Source organism: Saccostrea cucullata, unplaced genomic scaffold, assembly GCF_032062105.1.
Source record: "Saccostrea cucullata isolate Sc308-1 unplaced genomic scaffold, CSIRO_AGI_Scuc_v1 ctg49, whole genome shotgun sequence".
NCBI lineage: Eukaryota > Metazoa > Mollusca > Bivalvia > Ostreida > Ostreidae > Saccostrea > Saccostrea cuccullata.
Window position 1 is genome coordinate 916,515 of NW_026925976.1, and position 20,710 is coordinate 937,224.

At 32.1% G+C, this 20,710-nt stretch overlaps 1 protein-coding gene across 1 annotated transcript; it reads left to right on the forward strand.

Annotated features, from left to right (window-relative positions):
- Positions 1 to 13,541: 13,541 nt before the first annotated feature.
- LOC134270211 (adenosine receptor A2b-like) lies at positions 13,542 to 14,883 on the forward strand. The gene has a single exon (XM_062752399.1). The coding sequence runs from the start codon at positions 13,591 to 13,593 to the stop codon at positions 14,767 to 14,769; it is 1,179 nt and encodes a 392-aa protein (XP_062608383.1). The 5' UTR covers positions 13,542 to 13,590; the 3' UTR covers positions 14,770 to 14,883.
- Positions 14,884 to 20,710: the final 5,827 nt, after the last annotated feature.

Genomic DNA, 20,710 nt, shown 5'->3' on the forward strand with positions numbered 1-20,710 from the left:
TTTGCAACATTTGTATCAGTGTGAAAGCATTATAAACATAAAATGTTACATATAGTTACTGTGGAATGGCAGAATCACAGAAAGACACGAATCAATTTACGTACATTTGAAACACTTATCTAGATAAGTTAAAGATATCCCGGTGTTTTGACTGTAATTTCAGAGGGTCAGAGTACACATTACTTCAGGTATTCCGCTACTCAGCAGTACACTGACATTGTTATCTACAACAGCATCGATAACTAAAAATAAACTGGACGATCGAAAGGTTCATTCAACTGATAAAAATGAGAAATATGTAGCCAAATGTTTTGAGAAGTCAATGATTAATGTAAAATAAAAAAAAAAATAGTAAAATCCTTTATGAAAATTTCCCTTTTTAATGCAAAATTTGTATTTATTTTAAAGATACATTGTAATTATTGTCATTAAGAAATTTTACTCGTAAAATTCCATAATTCTTGTGAAAGATAGTGCTATGACGTATGTTGATATATGAAATTTATGTATTGTAGCATGATATTTAATATGTACAGTATTTACTTTGATTCTTGTTTATTAAATACCCTGATTATTAGTCCCCTAGCTACAAGTGAAACCTATGGAGACTCAAGACTACCTCTTTGTCTGTCTGTCTGTATGCTTGTCCCCCTGGATTTACCACATTTTACTTCTAAACGCTAACGGAAAGTAAAGCAGGTTTTTGCTGGGGAGTTTACCTTGATTTATTTCTAAGTTGACCTAACACATCAATCAGTTTTTTTTTATTTGGGCAGATGAAGTTTATTACTGAACTTGATAAAATTCTAAATAATTTTTAAATTAGCTTAATTGCTTCACCTTGAAAAAAATTTAATTAATGACTCACTATCGAACAATAGTTGAATCCGGATAATCAATCATTTTTACAAATTTTAGATGTAGATGAATTGCTGTCTACATTGTACATATACGAGGGCTGTTAGGAAAGTTTGTGGACTTCTGTCGTATCTTTTTGTTTTAATTATCGACATACCATTGCCAGTTTTAGTAGTTAAACGTTTCTACAATAAATTCAATTAATTTTTCACACACGAAAAACTTTAAAGATATCACGATTTATTTCAAACTTATTTAGAGTAAAAGAATGCGGAAATGGGGTCGGGGAGCAGGTCAATTTTGGAAGAGGGTGTTGCAGTTCTTTTGTTATTTTCCCTAAATGTGTAGCAGATTTAAAGAAAAAAAAATATGTAACAGAAACTGATATTATTTTTTTCTCAAATGCAATAGTATATAAAGTACAATGAGGAACAATATTTGCAAGCTGCCTGTTGACTTCCAATTTACCATAAATTGAAGTTTAAATTAGTCTCACAACAAAATATATCAGATTTTCCGTTTTTTTAAATAGGGAATCCCCATTATTCTGAAAAATTGCCTCCTTGAAACAAAATACTTTTGATATATGCACAAAGAGGAAGGGATTTTCTTCAAAACTGCTATTTCCGATTTTTTTTTCAAAGAGCCACATTTTTTAAAAACGCAAAAATTTAATAAAAATTATTCTCCATACGAAATGCAAAATGTGCACAGTAAATAACAACATTTCACTATCGTGTACGAAATGTTATAGTGGATATGCTGACGGACTTCTTTCTATTAATTTACCAGAGCACGAGTTCGAATCCTGGAGTGGGTCATTTTTTGCATATTTTTTTTCTTAATTTTATTTTCATTTTTTTTATTTTTTTGTTATGGAAATGCAATGAAATATCTATATTAAGAGAAAGAGTGCGTGCGCGCACGAGAGAGAGAGAGAGAGAGAGAGAGAATGTCAATAAGTAAATGAGTAATTATTGTTTTCCTTGATATACTATGACTTAAAACTAATGCCATAATGCTTTATTTACTTTTGTCTGGGAAAATGAAGTATTGTTTAAATAATTAATTTTTTACATACAGTTCTTTACTCCTTTTGATTAACATTCGGTCAGACTGTTATTTAGTATCCAAGATTTGATTTGAAACAAATGGAATGTTTTAGATGTAGCACTAACAGTGTGATTATGGGACATTTTATTTCATGAAAAATATTTTTGCACGGTGTCTACAGTACATCTTTCAAAATGCTGTGCAAGGTGCACCAGCCATTGTGGTTTTTATTGTTCTAACCTTTCTCGTGCAAAATGGCGATAGTGATATATATGATTTAAAAACTTAATAAACTAAAAAGGATAACGTTCACTAAAAGGTTGCCAGTCAGTTCCTATGTGAAAAAAATTTGTATGATATAAACTTAAGATGTTAAGAAGCAGGGAATACCCGCCGTAAACATTTAGACATATTGTACTTTCATGTAAATTAGTTGAAGCTGATTGGTCGAGAAACATTTGTTAAAAAACACTATTACCCGCTGAATAATGAAGCCTCCTGCATAGCAACAGTTAACATTGCTTGACGACGGGTGATATTCCAAAAAATAGCGACTGTGCAGAATTCATGTGCGCACGGTTCACTGATATATATATTTGTATAAAACATTCAGAATAATATGATAAATATTGCATGTAGTTGAGTGTAACATTGAAAATTTTCACCCCTCGAAAACCATTTTCTTGGGGTGAAAATTTCAATGTTACACTCAAATACATGCAATATTTATATAATAACACAGGTATTTAAATGCCCTTCTCGATACACAGGGAATAATCGCGAGTTTCTGCAACAACCTCTTTACAAACAATACCGAAACATATGCTTGTAGCCATATCGTTTTAAAAATGGTACAAAAACGAAGAAAAATCTAGAAGGTTAAAAACAATAAATGAACATCCTTCTTATTCCAAATTATGAATGAAATTTTTTTTACGTGGAATTGAAATCAATTTCAGAAGCTGTCTTAGATAGGTAGTCTTCATTAAAAAATGCAAAAAAGGGACGTCGTAGAACGTCGCGGAACAGCAGTTAACGATACAATTTTGTGTTGTACTCTGGAAAAGTCCAAAGTAAACTCTGAAATTGCTTGAGAAGGCAGGAAATTTGCTAAAAACCTGTGTTTCATGTGTGTGTAAATGTGGCCCAGGGGACATCTGAACGATGTAGACTCTGTACATGTATCTGACAAGAACGGTTTGTAAAAAAAAAATGGAACTGTGAAAATCTTGCCAAAACTTTCAGTTGATAGACAAGGTCATGGAAAGAGAAAGACGTTTCACAGTACCTTGACGTTTTGACAGCTCAGTTACTCGGTATAAAAGAGTAAAATAAAACATTTACAAACAAAATTATGATACTGGAACAGTTGTTGGCAGAATAAATTTCAATCTAAAGAAACTTTTTTAATAAATGGATATTGGACCAGATTATATTAAATATATTGGAACTCTTGACGCTGTTTTTGACGTCATAGTTGCTCCAGGGTAACCAAACATATTGATATTAAAATTAAATAAAATGATTTCTATTAAATCGATTGAAATGAAACTTCACACATCAACAAAACAAATTTTACACATAATATTATGCTCATTTTTAAATTAACTTAACAAAGATTGACATTGTCCTCGAACTTTTCTCAACAACGCTCGTTTTGAGTCATAATTACTTAATACAAAAACTGTTATTTGTGATATTTCTTAAAATCATTCAAATGTTATTCATATTTCCTTGTCCATTATTTTTGCCAAATAGAACTGGTCAATTATGCGTATTCATGTACTTCTTTACATCTATAGTTGCTATAGAAGGACTTACCAAAAGTATATCGGTGGCGGATATACATGTACATGTTGAAAATGGCAGAGAGGAAGAAGAGATTAAAAAGAAGTTAAGAAAAAAAGGAACAGGGAGGGAAAAGGGGGAGGTGGCTGAGAAAGATGCAGTAAAGTATATCGGGCCTGTCCAATGCCACCTCTTTAACTACTGAATTGTCATATTTCAACTCTTGTATTTACTACCACCCATTAAAGTCAATTAAAGCCAATGTAATTTTACATTGAATATTTCATAGATTTAAAATTGATACAATTTAATTAAATGACAAAAATATTAAATGCAAACAATTTTTTAAAAAAGTTTATATTTGCTTTTACTTGGGTGGACGTATAATTACTGCGGTACAAAAATGCAAATGTCGTAGATCTAGAATGAGAAATTTCGACTTCTATTATAACAGTTCACCAAAATGCAGCAATTGCATAATTTAGTAATATGTCCCTAAATACAATAGTAGTAGTAAAGATACTGAGGGACACGAAGTACATAGCCCTGAATCCGTCTCTACTACCGATATCCTGGAGGGAGCTGTGGTCTCCCTTCTGTGGTTCCGATCTCCATTAATTTACCGATTACAAAATGTTCAGATTGTTAACATAAAAAGTTTAACTAAACAAAATTTTTAAGGTGGATTTATTCTGCAGTAAGATTGATGTTTTTTAGAGCTTTTCCATCTCCTTGTGGTCCTCTCGGTTATACTGAGCCCGCTCCTTTTTCTCAGCCTGTGATTTCTCCTGAGACTCTAAACAAAAATTGAAATCAAAATTTAAAAAATTAAAATCTTTTTTTATTTTAAAGTAAATATTGAACAAAACTGTTCTAAAGATTAAAAAAATTCTTTTTTGAACTTCTTTGAAATCTACGACGAGTGGCTTTTCTTTTCCTTTTCTTTTTTTTTTTCTTGTAATGTATAAACAAGATTTGCGCTTGAGGTACAATGCTCTCTGTTGTATTTTCATTCGATAAATTTTGATTAAATACAACATGCACATGGAGGAATCATAAAGTGTATCTTGGAAATGTTATTTTTTAATCTCTTCATGGTGCGATGCAAGTTGTCTGGTTATTATCTCCTGGTATATCCATGAACTGCGCATATCAAGAAATAATTTGGGATTTAAGATACATATGTAAGCCAGGTGTCTGAGAATTTGTAACTCTCTCCTCCTAAGCACTGTTTATGATCATTAGTTTAACGAATTATGTCAAGTTTACTTTTTTTAAACACACTTCTTTTGATGCATTAGCCAAAAAGTAACTTTCAAAAAAATAATAATCGATTAAAAAAAATAAACGACATCGTCTAAAATATATTTATTATCATAAAAAAAAATAGGCAATGAAGTATGTATATCTTGAAGTTTACAGCATAAAGATGCCAACTTACAGGGAAATGTGAGCTATCATCTAAATATTCATTGGCAGGGTTATAATCTGACAGGAACTTGCATTCTTCATCTAATAATTCAAATTTTTTTATTAAACTATCAATACAAGTACATTGATTGTGATTTAATAATATTTATTTTTCAAGAAAAGTCATGCATATGTGCATACAATAATCAATGAAATGATATCGTTCATTAATTTTAAATCTAAATTTAAAACTCATTGCCTACAATACGTGAAAGTATTTTTGGAGGGGGATTATTGAAACAGGAAGAGCAAAGCTGTAAGTGAGTAGAAATAGTGTTAGTATTATGTGTCTCTAGACAGCTGCTTTTGCTAACTTAATTTGCACCCATCCATTGTACAAGTTTATTGCGAAGGAAAGAAAATGTGGATGTTTGCTACGTGCTTGATCTTTTGGGAACATAAAAAACAAGCTCTTTGATAATGCAGCAGAAACAACATCAGCTAAAAGTAGTGATTGGTGGTGCTCTATGGAGTCCCCATGCGCCACTAGGGGAGAAAGGATACAGGTAGCATAATTATTGGGTTAATTAGATGGGCATGTTTTGTTTACATATACATTAACAAATATTTACATATGTTCAATTGACAATAAAGAAGAAGAAAATGCTTTTGTACAAAAAGGAAATAGAACGCTTTGTAGACAAACTACCGGTAGACAAACGGCATCTTTGTAATGTAATCTGTTAAGATGTAAGTACTTAAAGACACTTTAACAGTGTTATAATATTCGAAGTCAAACAAGAATAATAACCGCTAAAACATCATTCAGTAGACTTGTAAACCTTTTTTTTTTTTGAAATTATACAGTATATTCTAAAACCATGGTCTCCCATATTAGCACTTATAATCCTTCTAGAATCGTTTTCTCGACTATGTTGGTTTTGGCTGAATTATACCCGGTGTAGTTATATAATTATTCTTCCCTTTTTGTGAGGTTAACCTTAAAAAGAAATACGTTAAAAAAAGTTGAGAAGAATGCAGTAAAAAAACAACTGTGCACACACTGGAAAATAAATACACGAAGTTTACGAGGGAAACTTACTTACAGGTAGATAATTAAAATTCAAGCTTTATTATTTAACAGAATTATTGTATATCCTAAGATTTAAAGCTTTAATTATTGTAAGAAAACATCTATTCTATTATTGTTATTTCCACAGATCGAATATGTTCTTAAATGTACGAAACTAAAGTCAATTCACTCAAAAAGAAAAGGAATGGTCATTAACACCAATAGAATGATAGAACAATATTACACTTATGCTTTCCTTTGCTCTGTCAATCTAAAAATTCATTTTTGACATTCTACTTATTAGGTTTTATTTGTTTGTATGTTGTTAAACTTCCCTCTAGAGAATTTTCACTCATATGGAGACGCCACCATTTGCCGGTGGAAGGGTGCAAAATTTGTGCTATACTCGGCACCTGAGTAGGGAGAGATCTTTTGGTGCCTGCACCTACTGCGATCCGGAACCTCGGTTTATACTGTCTCATCCGAAGAACTGAACTGCTCGTCCCACAATGGAATTCGAAACCGCGATATGTAATAAAAGGCTCAACTCCTTACTTTGGACTCTAGAGCAGATCTGCTCTAAACAACTGTGTCATGCTTTCGGCATCTGCTATGTGTAAGTTTATGTTCTAATATTAGAGAATTCTTAATTAAGTGTCAAGTCTTGTAGATACCAGTGAGTAGTCTGATTTCGGTCAGTAGTCTGTAATAAATAAGTAGTCTGGTACAAGTGAGCAGTTCTGTATAAGTATGTAATCTGAAATAAGATAGTAGTCTGATATTAGGAGTAGTCTGATATCGGTGAGTTGTCCGATATCAGTCAGTAATCTGAGGTGCTTTCTTGTGAATATACACACGTGCAATGATTAGTTTTCATGCAATCCTACGTTCTTGAAAGTATTTTGTTGGTCATTAACACTTTTAGTTATTGTTTCAAATATTATTTTATATGAAATATGCATTGTTGCAACCCCTATTGAAATAACGACCACTATTGAAATAATTATATCAATAGTGGTTGAGAGTGCATTTCAACAGTAAACATAGTTAGTAACTACTATTGAAATACGACCACTATTGAAATAATTATATCAATAGTGGTTGAGAGTGCATTTCAATAACAAACATAGGTAATAACCACTATTGAAATACTACCACTATAATCATTTTGATAGTGGGTGAGGGTGCATTTCAATAACAAACATAAATAGTAACCACTATTGAAATAATTATTTCAATAGTGCGTAAGAGTGCATTTCAATATAATAAATATAGGTTTCAACCACTATTGAAATTTGAGCACTTCTGATATAATTATTTGATAGTGGGTGAGAGTGCATTTCAATATGGTAACCATAGGTTTCAACCACCATTGAAATACCAATATTGAAAGAAAAGTTTCACCGTGTTAGCAACTTTTGAAATAATTATTTCAATATATATTGGATTCATTGTTCAAAGCACTATTGAAATCAATAATTTTATCCATATTGAAATCTTTATTTCAAAAGTGAACATTATTTCAATAGTGGTTGCAACTTATGTTTGTTATTGAAATGAATCTCACCCACTACTGAAATAATTAGTTTAATAGTAGCTGTATTTCAATAGTGGTTACTATCTATGTTTGTTATTGAAATGAAATCTCAACCACTATTGAAATAATAATTTCAATAGTAATCGTATTTCAATTGTGGTTATTACATATGTCTGTTATTGAAATGCACTCTCAATCACTATTGATATCATTATTTCAATAGTGGTCGTTATTTCAATAGTGGTTGCAACAATGCATATTGTACCAGTTATGGGTAAAAAGATAAAAATCCTATGATTGAACAAATGTTATTTAGTGTTGAACCATGATTATTAAGTTTGGGTACATGAATTTTTGAAATACTTACTGGCAAAGCATTAACTTGTTTACCGTTCATTAGGTAGAAATGTTTTATACTTTTAAAATTCCTTATTGTTAACATCTGATGTGTCTTACCAATATAGGTTTTAAGCAAGTTTTTAACAGCGTGGTGGTTTGCAGTTATCTATGGGTTGCATAGAGACAGAAGCATATAGTATGATTATATAAATCAACATTTTAAATCTGATACAGTGCAATAAAAGAGTCGCGTCGGTCCGCAAAATGGCAACGCAGATAAAATCTTCCAAGAAAATTAGGTCTGAATCCTATACCCCATGTGCAGCCATATATTTAGGCACTATTTACAACTTAAATAATATGACCCGCGGGAAATTAATTTCCATTTTTGAAACTACAAAAAATATCAATACAACGTAGCTGAGTAATCAGTATAAAGTTTCTGTTAATTTGAGCAAATTCTACTACAGTTGCGGTAATTACAATGATCAAAGAAATGCTGCAGCCATTATTTTCCAAAAAAAAATTACACACGTCATCGACTAATAATCAATCACTTTTAAACTATTTCACATATATACTCATCTTATTAAAACATGATTGTGTATCTTTTAAACTAGAGTGTGCTGTGAGCACTAAACTCACTAAATGATAACCCCGCCTTCTATATGTAATGGCATGTTATAAAAATTCTGTGAAACTCTAATTAAATTTCATTCAATGGTTTAAGAGAAGTTGTGGATAAAAGAGAGATACCCCAAAGCGTAACAGACGGACGAACGGACGGACGGACGTACAGCTGAATGCACATCCGGGATAACTTTATACCATCCCACTTTTCAAGTTAAGAGTTAAAAATGTAATTACCATAGACCTAAAGTAGAATATATCTAAGGCAATTGCATAACAACAATTTTTGACTTCAGATAATATTTTCTGCTAGTCCCAATTGTAAGTAAAGTATTAAGTTAAAGGAAATGTGTCTTCAACATGTCTTAATCACATTTAAATGCTCTTGAAAATAAACAAAACATTGTTCATGAAATAAAATCATAATCAGCTAATTAATTTTTAATTTTGGGTTTCGATATTTATACATATCTAAAAAAAAACCTTATCTTAAAGACAATATCAGAGAATAATAAAAAAAAATTCCACACTTTTAAATTTCTGAATTTGCGATCCCAGCAGATATTCTCTCATTTTTCCTCATGCATTGTACTTGTTTTCTTTTTTTTTCAGAATAAATCCAGTTGCATTTTTCCATGGAGAGAACACACGACATTTAGCATGATTTATTAGTTTCTGCAGGATAGACTCGTCAAAAAAGGTGTAAAAAGATAATTCCTTATATCTTACTCTCTCCACATTACATTAAATACTTATCTGCAAATGCTAATTTACCATTAAAAAGAACAAAATATGTAGAAAAAGTATTATCAGACTGTTATTTTCAAGATGCATGTACTTGACACACATAAAAATCCACTGTACACTTAAATCAAAGAAAAGTAAAATTTTGAGGAGTTGATTAATATCCTCGTGTACAGATGTTCCTTCTTGTATTCCCTCCATAATGGATAGCTATAGTATAATTGTTATGTCTGATGGAGGGTATCAAGACATGGTGAATGGGAGGATGAAATAAAGAAGAAAAATGACAATCAGTAACCACTTACAATTAAACCTTTTTGGATATCTATTTTCTTTTCAATGTTATGAGGATCGTTCAAAATCGGGGTCAACTCAGGTCACTTAAGCAGAAGAAAAAAGATTAGGCTGACACACAGTGAAATTTATGCACTAGAATATTATGCACTCATATATCAAAGTGTAAATTCTTTTTCTTTGCTATATGATTTCGTGTTGTACGGAATAAAATTATAAAGCAAATTTGCATTGTAAGGTGATGTGTTCTTAATGCTCAGTAGCTTCTCAGTATCAGCATCCAAATTTAAGTTAAAGTTAAGTTTAATTTAAGCTTACATATAAACTAAATGCAGTACTTAAAAAAGAAAACTCCCCCCATTTCTTTGAATTAAAAAAAAATACAAGTTGATAGTGTCAAGAAAAATCAACATCATTTTTTGTAATCTGGAAAACTCCAAACTTAACTCTGAAAATGCTTGAGGAAGCACAAATTATGCCTCAAGCTTGTCTTTCATGTGCGTGTAAATGGCCCTAAGGACATATGAGTGTGTAGACCCTGATGAATAACAAGAACGATGTGTAAAAAAAAAATGGATATGTACAAATGTTTCCAAAACTTTTTTTAGTAGGCAAGGTTTTAGAAAGAGGAGGCGTTTCACAGTTACTGACCTTATGGTAGCTCAGTTACGCGGTATGTATAAAAAGGTCAAATAAAACGTTCGCAAACAAAATAATGGTACTTGAAAAATTGTCAGCAAATTAAATTTTAATTCAAAGTACATTTTACACACTCTGATCCAATATCCATTTACTAAAAAAAGTAAATGGATATTTGACCAGAGTGCGTAAAATGTATTTTGAAAACCTCATGACGCTATGTTTTGACGTAGTAAGGGTAACGAAACATCGAAACATATTGATTTTAAATTGATTGAATTGATTTCTGTAAAATTGAATGGAATGAAACTCTACACAATAATTAATCAATAACTTCTAAAAATACCGTATTCATTTTTTAAACTAGTAAAAACGATTTTTGGCATTGTTCTCAAGCTTTCTGAACAAAGTTCGAATTGAGTCAGAATAACTTAATAAAAACGTTATTTGTGAAAGTTATTAAAACTCATTCAAATTGAAATATTTCTTTGCCTATTACTTTTGCCAAAAGACCTGGTCCATGATGCTTCTTTATGTTCTTCTTTTAATCTATAGTTTCTAAAAGGACTTTGGGAAATGACAGTGAGGAAGAAGAGATAAGATGAAAGAACTGGGTACGTTATGTATAACAAGACTGGCGGCAGATCTGTAGCGTTATGGTTTTATAGTATTTGTCTTTGACCGTAACGCTACAGATCCTGCAATGCAAAAAAGGTGCAATTTACGGCACAAAATTTTTGGCGCACTTTTGGGGAGATTTTCTTCACTTTCCAGCATAGGTTAATTAACTTCTTTTCACTCCCTAATTCTAGGCTTGTTGTTTTTAACTAATCTGTATATTTTATCCATCTCCAAATCCTTTACAGTCGTCTATACAAGTAATAAAATCGCTTGATTAAAATTATTTGTTAGATTGCTGAAAATTCACTTCAAGCGAGTTTATTGCCTTTAGAGACAACTATAAATGGTTGGGAGTTGAATAAAATAAACATATTGGCTACAGAATGTGCCTAGAATTAGGGAGTGAAAGGTGGTTGATTTACCAAAACTAGAAGGTGGAGAAATGCTCCCCAAATTGGTGCAAAACATATTGCGCCGTAAATTGCACCTTTTTTGCATAACGGGATCTGTAGTGTTATCAGGTCAAAGACAAATATATAAAACCATAACGCTACAGATCTGCAGCTATAACAAGACAGCCCTGTAAAATCGGTAAAAATTAAATTCACGAAAACAGTTTTTTTTACTGTATCAATTTATTGTTAAGTTTTCCCTTCGTGTAAAATTGGTATCAACGTCTTGGGATCCTGGTAGACAAACATATTTAGGTAAAAACATGTAAAGAAAGTATTAAATCATCCTATTGATATAGACCGTTGAAAAGATTGCATATTTAGCTGAACAATGTAAAAATTCGACTATAACATTCTAGATTATACAGAAACATGCTACTACACCACTTGCATATTACAAAACGGATTTCTTTTTAGAGAGTACATGTAATTGTTTCATTTTATGCATAATTCGTTTTATGTATTCTTATGCTTATATGCAAGCTCACCGCAGCTTGTTTTTGCTAATTTAGTACAAGTCAAATAAAACACTTTTATAGAGATGAATAATGTCATTTATTAAAATGACGGTATAAATGTGAACAATTTAACAAACAAGAAGGGGATCAGATTCACAAGCCTTGATTAGCAGTTACGTAAAATAAGATGATGTCTGATCCCCCAAAACTGACTAGAAAAAGTATCTGAAAGACAAGACAATGAAAACTTCATATGAAAAAGTTAGCAAAAAGATGGCACATCAAAACAAAATAGGCCACAAGAAATGACATGCAAGTCACATTCATGTTAGATGTGACATGCAGATCACATCCGTGCCATCCAAGGTGAACTTGTACACAATATGAATTATTCATGGAAGCAGTTAATCACTGGCCTTTCCATACATTTCATTTTAAAGTAATGAAATGAAAAAAAAATATTATTCCAAAATCACGGTTTACACGAAAATGTCATATGTAATACAAAATGAAGGAAGAACATCCAATAATATAATATCCGAGAAATGTTAAGAAATATAGGCATTACTAAGTAATTAAAAGTATGAAAGAACAATAATTTCAGATAATTCTTTTTGTTCTGTTCGCTTTATGAACGGTTCGCTTAGTTTGGTGAACGGTATAAAAATATAGTGGATTGAGCTTGTGCATTTTAGTAAATGATTGATTACTTCTTAAATAATATATCTCTATTCTATTAAAATGAAAGTATACATGTACAACGTAACCCAAGACTTGAAAAGGTCAATATTTGAGCAATATTTTCCCGTTGGCTATTTACCGAAAACCAAGGGGAATTACGTGTACGTGCATCAGTAAAAATCTATAAACCACTGCAAAAACTTATTACTGGAATAATCTAAAAAATTTCTTACCCGATTTTTTTTTAAAATGAGCTTTATTTGAGTGCACATTAACTGACTTTGAACTCAAACAGAGGTATATATAAAATGAATGCAAGATAACTGATTGACAGAAGAAAATAATAAACTACTTGTTGAATGACTTATTACAGAATTTGAGTTTGCTGTATTGCAGATGTACGTTGTAAAATATGTCATTTAATATCATTATGAAGTATAAAAAATTAAAATGAATGAATACATGCTTATGGTCGTTGTCCTTTTTAGTTATATGCTAATAATTATAATCAGAATATTTTCTGTGTCTCCTGCAGTGGGATCACTTTGTCCTGTGTTTGTCTGTCTGCCTTTCTGCAATGAATTCTAGAGCAAGATATCACAGTTTGTTTTAAATATATTATGTTAAACAATAGTTGTGTACCTTGGTAAGACTTGAAGCGTAATGGGTCACTCGAAGTCCTTTTACTCAGTTGACTTGTTTTAATTCAACCAGATTGAGTGGAAGTATGGGGTCTATATGAGTAATAAAAAACTGAAATAAACCAGGAAGATGAATTTCGAACCGGAATTTCAATCCAGGGTTTTCTCAGAAGTCCGTGTCAAGTTTTACCCGCCCATTTCATTGTCTATTATTAACTATTATAAGGTTTTGACTGGAAAATATGGAAATGACGTAAGTTGAATATATCCGATCTTGCCAGTATTTATTCCGTGGTGTAAACGGAGTTGTATTTATTATTTCAGTCGTAAAGGCGAGCAGAATGGTTGTTCTCAAAAGTAAGAAAACTTGCCTATGGTTAATGGAGGAGTAACGATGCCGGACCGGCGAATGGATTGGTTATGTGAGGAGGGCCAAAACGCATACAATGGAACTAACATCAGATACGTAATAAGATTGTGTCTGAATTTATCAAGATTCAGTGCTTCATACAGGTCCAACTCTACCTTCGTGAAGCAGTATGAAGGGGAGGACTTGGCTCGGCCCGAGATTATTGTGACTTTTATTCTGTGTGTTGTTGCATTGTTGTTCAATGTTGTGTCCATCATGGCTACGTCACAAATCTCTTCGACGTCACATACCAAAGTGATAATAAGTCTCGCAGCATCCGATATTCTCGTCTCAGTCAGTGTATTTATGCACGATGTTAACAACCATTTCAATGTGCCATCTTCATCAAAAGATCCCGATTCTAATTCCCGTCTCCTCTCCGCCTGCATTAAAGTTTGTGTCTTGTCATTCCACAAAATGGCAAACATGATGTCGCTGTTGAACCTTTTAGCAATAGCTATAGATCACTATATAGCGATCTTGATGCCTTATCGATATGTGCATCTTTTAAACCGCTGTCGGACGAACTTCATGATAATCATATTATGGATAATAGGATTTCTGTGTGGATTTTCTTCCTTCTTTGGGGGATTTCAAAAGTCGGAGAAATTCCAATATTTAAATTTTTGTGAAATTACCAACTTTTCTGATTTCCAGGCGGAATATTTTGTGATATTCACTGTGGCAGTTTGTTCTGTCGCCATGTTATACATTTATACAAGAATATTTTGTATTGTGCGACGTGTAAGCACAGAGGGCACAGCGCTTCATAAAGACGCATTGCACAACACTAAGGCACTGAAAACCTCGGCGCTTATCATCGGCACTTTTGTTGTCTGCTGGTTTCCAAATTTAGTCTTCCAAGTGTCTGGTCTGATTCAGTTACACGATTTAGACAGTAGAATTAGAGTATTCGAAATGCTTAATCGTGCCAACAGATATTTATGCATTCTTGTGGTGGTGAATTCCATTTGTGACCCAATCATATATGCAGCAAGGTTAAGAATTGTACAGAAAGGGTATTTTCGGTTATTATCACGTTTCTGTGGATATAAGAACCCAAAAATGTACGACGATAATAATTATAGCCAATCAAAGACTGAGCTCCTGGGCAGAAAGCAGTCGACGCTGGTAACGAACTAACCCCGAGAATCTCAACCCGAAATACAGACAATGTTGTAAATTGTTTTAGATTTACATATGGTGGTCATGAACTTCATTTTGTACTATAAAAAATAAAGTTGAGGAAATATGAAATATTTTTTCATAGTTTAATTTTAGTTGTAACGCGTCATTTGATTGGATAAAAATTTAATCTAAATAGTATAATCTGGTTTGCATTCGTCACGATGACTTACGTGAAAATCGTATCAATCCGCTTGACGTTACGTTTAAAATATGAACAATTTGAACGCATTTTATACAGAGAAATTGTCTTGTTTTATATTTTTAATAATTGAAAATTGAATTATAAGGAATGAATTAAGTAGCAACCCAAATTATACTTCTATAACTGGATTGGAGCAGTTTACACTTTTTTATAAACCGTTTGGCGGTTTATAAAGCATAAACTGCCCCAACCCAGGTTATACAGTATAATTTGGGTTGCTATTTAATTCATTCCTTGGTTTGAACATATTTTATTGCACAAAATATATACAATTCATTCCTTAATTAACATATATACAGACTACATATTCCGTCTCTGTTTCAATATTAGGATTTGAATGCTTTTGAATCGTACGTTATTAAAGAACACAAAACGCAATGAGCCTGCAGCTAATGAGCATATTACAAAGTTAAGTAAAGAACGTGCTACATTTGTATCAGTGTTAACATCATAAAAACATAATTATTATATTACAGAGTAACTGTGAAATGGTAGAATAACAAAAAGAAACAAATTGATTTAAGTACACTTGAACACTTTTCTAGGTAAGTTAAAGATATCCCGGTGTTTTAACTGTAATTTTAGAGGGTCAGAGTTCACATTACTTCAGGTATTTCCCTACTCAGCAGTACTACACTGACATTCTTATCTACTACCACATCGATATCTAAAAATAATTTGGACGATCGAAAGATTCATTCAACTAAAAAAATTTAAAAAAAAAATATGTAGAGAATATTAATTTTTTGAGAGTAAGTGTTTGATGTAAAATAAAAAAAAAACAGTAAAATCTTTTATTAAAATTCCTATTTTTATGCATAATTTGAATATATTTTAAAGAAATATTATAATTATTGTCATTACGGAATTTTACTCGGAAAATGTCATGCATAATTCTTGTTAAGGTGAGTGCCATGTTGACATATGAAATTTAATGTATTGCAGTATATTTATCATGTACAGTATTAACTTTGATTTTTATTTATTAATTACCCTGATAATAAGTCCCCCAGCTACAAGTGAAACCTATAGAGATTTAAGCCTTCCTCCTTGACTGACTGTCCGTATGTCTAGCTGTCTGTCTGCCTGTCTGTATGCTTATCCCCCTTGGTTTACACATTTTCTTTCCAAACGCTAACCGGAAGTTAGGCCAATTTTTGCTGGCAGTCTACTTGGGTGATTTATAGATCGAGTTGAATCCAGAATATAGGAACTATAATTAAATATCGTTTCACATTCCAAGTTATGAATGATTAGTTTCTTTCGTTGAAATGAAATTAATACCAGAAGATATGTAGTCCTTATTGAAAAAGGCCAAAGAAGTCACGCGTAGAACATCGCAGAGCAGCAATTAACGTTGACGATACAATTTTGTGTTTTATATGGAAAACTCCAAAAATAAACTCTGAAAAAGCAGAAATGTTCCACAAACCTGATTTCAGGTAATACTATGTGTAAATGTCCCAGGGGACAGTTGTATGATGTAGACATTGTACATGAATCATTCGAGGACGATTTGTAAGAAAAGATCTGTAAACATCTTGCAAAAACTTTTCAGTTGATAGACAAGGTCATGGAAAGAGAAAGGCATTTCACAGATTATGACCTTGTGACAGCTCAGTTTCGCGGTTTAAAAAGGGGAAAAAACAAATTGACAAACACATTCATGGTACTAAAACGGTTGTTTTCAGAATAAATGTCAATCTATAGAGAAACATTTTTAAGTAAATGGATATTGGACCAGATTAAGGGCAGATTATACAAACAATTTTTAAACAAGTTTTAAAAAGTGGATAATTTTCAGAATTTTATTTCTCCTAAGAACTGGAAAGTGAAAAAGACTTGGAAAATATTTGTAATATTTCAATATAATTAAAATATGGACAAAACACTCAATACACTGTTACAGCTGAAAAAAAATCATAATATGTTACCTTGGTGCAAAAAGTGTAATTTAAACTTGAGAAACATATAACAAACCGGGTGAATTTTATAAGGAAAAGCTAAATGGTAAATTTTAGCCTAAATTTATTGCTGATTAAAATTGTCATTTTGAAATTTCCTTCAATAAAATTCAACTTTGGCTATGATATATTTTTTAATTTATATTACACTTTTAGCACAAAGGTTTCATATTCTGAAATTTGTTTTCAACTGTAAACCTTTACCGAGTGTAATTTGTCTTTATTTTTTTATTATTATAATATTTGTAATATTTTCCAAGTTTATTTCATTTTCACATTATTTTTGAGAAAAAAATGCTTACAATTATCCACTTTCTTAAATTTTTGACATGGTATAAAGTCTATTCCAAAGAAAAAAATTGTTTGTGTCATCTGTCCTTAAGTAAATGTATCGGGATAATATTTTGAAAACCCATTGACGCCATGTTTTGACGTTAATGGGGCAACCCAACATGTTGAATTTTAAATCAAATTGATTTCTATAAAATTGAATACAATGAAACTTCCAACTTTAACAAAATGAATAACTTTTATATGATATCATATTCGATTTAATTTCTTGCAACTAGTAATATAAATAAGAAATTGGTGGGTATTCTCAATTTTTAAATTCCCAGGAGACTTGAAAGCTTTTTAAAAAATTGTTATCAACAATTCAATAGCCTCCAATCCGTCCCTATAACTGACATCCTTTACAGGAAATAGCTCCGGACTCTCTTTTGTGGTTCCTATCTCCTTTCATTTACCGATTACAAAATGTACAGATTGTTTACATAAAAAATTTAAGGAACTTGAATTTGAAAAGAAATTTATTCAGCAGTAAAGATGATGTATTTCTCGAGTATCTCCATCTCCTTGAGGGTGACATCAATTTCTTTCTGGATTCGGGCTTTCTCTCGGTTCTGTTTGGTGACATTGATCTCTCTCTGGATTCGGGCTTCCTCTCGCTTATATTGGGTGACATCGATCTCTCTATGGAATCGGGTTTCCTTGCGTTTCTGTTGGACGACATCAATATCTTTCTGGATTGGGTTTCCTCTCGGTTCTGTTGGGTGATATCGATCTCTTTCTGGATTCGGGCTTCCTTTCGGTTCAGTAGGATGATATCATTTTCTTTCTGGATTTTGACGTTCACGCGGTTCTGTTTGGTGACATCGATCTCTTCCTGGATTCATGTTTTCTCCCGGTTCTGTCGGTTGACATCGATTTCTTTATTGATTCGGGCTTTCTTTCGGTTTTGTTGGGTGACATAGATCTTTTTCTGTATTAAGGCTCCCTCTAGGTTCTGTTGGGTGACATCGATCTCTTTCTGGAGTTGGGCTTCCTGGCGGTTCTGTCGGATGACATCGATCTCTTTCTGGATTGAGGCTTCCTTTCGGTTCTGTTGGATGACATTGATCTCTTTCTGGATTCAGGCTTCCTCTCAGTTCTGTTGGTTGACATCGATCTCTTTCTGGATTCGGGCTTCCTCTGGTTCTGTTAGTTGACATCGATCTCTTTCTGGATACGGGCTTCCTCTTAGTTCTGTTGGGAACCATCGATCTTTTTCTGGATTCGGATTTCCTCTAGGTTCTGTTGGGTAACATCGATCTTTTACTGGATTCAGGCTTCCTCTAGGTTCTGTTGGGTAACATCGATCTTTTACTGGATTCGGGTTTCCTCTAGGTTCTTTTGGGTAACATCGATCTTTTTCTGGATTCGGGCTTCCTTTAGGTTCTGGATTTTGGTTGACATCGATCTCTTTCTGGGTTCGGGCTTCCTCTCGTTTCTGTTTGGGTGACATCGATCTCTTTTGGATTTCTCTCGGTTCTGTTGGGTGACATCGATCTCTTTTTGGATTCTGGCTTTCCCGCATATTTTGAGTCCTCTCCTGTTTCTCGGTCTATGATTTCTCTTGAGAATCTGCACAAAAATTGAAATTAAAAAATGTTATTTTTTAATTTTGAAGTAAATATTGAACAAAACTGTTCTAATTGTTTAAAGATTTTTTTCTTTCAATTGCTTTAACAACTATGGTGAGAGGCTTTTCTTTTCTTTTTTTCTTGTATAATAGAAAAACTGCTTGCAGTAAAATGCCAGCTGTGATATTTTCATTCAATAAATTTTGATATAATACGACATGTATAGGAGGCATCATAACCCCTTAACATTATCATGGTGCAAAGCACGCTTTCTGGTTATTGTTATTATTTCGAAGTTAATGTATGAGCTACGCATATCAAGAAATTATTTGGGATTAATAAAATAAATAGTTTAACATAAAATGTTTAACTCTCGTCTCCTTTACGATGTTTATCTCTTATTTAAAAATGCTAGCCATCATTAAATAAACAGGCAATAGCCTATGTATGAACATTGAGGTTCACAGTAGAATGAATTGAACTCACATTAGCCTGGAGGGTGTGATGTAGGGTATTAATTACCAGTGTTCCATACCTGTCGTAAAAGATGACATGAAGAGCAAATCTCTACAAGTAGAGCTTTTCAAAAAAGCTTACCGTCTATAGCACCAATTTTAAACAGTAAACAGATCTACACTTAACATGCCGTATAATTCTTTTGAATTTCTTGATTTTGTATTTCTAAATTATTGTACGGGCATTAACCATGTCGCTCGGTCATCTCCGTACACTTTGACTGGCCGAGAGCTTTCGGCAAACCTTGATTCCCAGGTTTTTTCAAACAAGAAAGGGGAAAAGAATAATAACAAATTGTAAATAACAACTATCAAATTTTATTTATAATGAAATTAAAGAGACCTAATTTATTTATTGCTATAAAAAAATATCATGTTATTAAGAAATAATTACTGCTGATTTTGTTTTTTTTTGTCATTTTTTTTTGGAAATCTTGCAAAATTGTTAAGTCGTGGAAAAATAGATCATCAGAGAAGTTATCTCCCTTGCCTTGAACAACATTTCAACCAATGAAATAATTGCTCATCATGCAATATTCTACCAATCACAAAAGAGAGGAAGTGCATAGTCCGAAGACTGTAAAAAACTTCAACTATACAATACCGTCTTCCAAGGAAGACGGTAATAAGTGGTTAGAAATAGTGTTGGGACTTGTATTGCTCTACATCTGCTTTTGCAGGGTTCTCCACATTTGAAAATTTAACCATGGAGGAAGCTGTGTGAAGGCAAAATTTGACCGAAAACACGAATGCTTGATATAATTCCTAATCTTTATTAATCAATGATTGGTTTTACATTTTTTAAACTTTACCACTGCAACACAAAACAATGGAATAATCAACACTTTTTAAAGTAAAAAAATATATAATCATTTAAAATTGATAAGGATTTAACCTGTATCTTACTTCACAAAAGTATCAAAATTTGCCTAAAACTGTAGTAACCCTCTGAAGGAATTTAAAGAAAAAAAATCAATGTTGATACAGTAATCATGGCAATATTATTCAGAAATTAATAATTATAAGAATTGTTGTAGCCTGTTGTATGAAATGTTTTGTTTCAATATGACTAAAACTGATAAATAAGTAGTATTTTTTAAAGTTATCACACAAAGGAACATTTGGACCATTGTCCCTTTTTTTCCTAAACATTCTATTATTCTAGATATTGCATTTTTCACCAAGTTTTGTTTACTTCTCCACGTGCCCCATTGCTTAAAATAGCGTCACGCGATGTTTCATAACAACGGGAAGTAACTCTGATTGAGACATAGGTCCTATGCACACTTTATCAGAAAGATGATAAAATTAAAG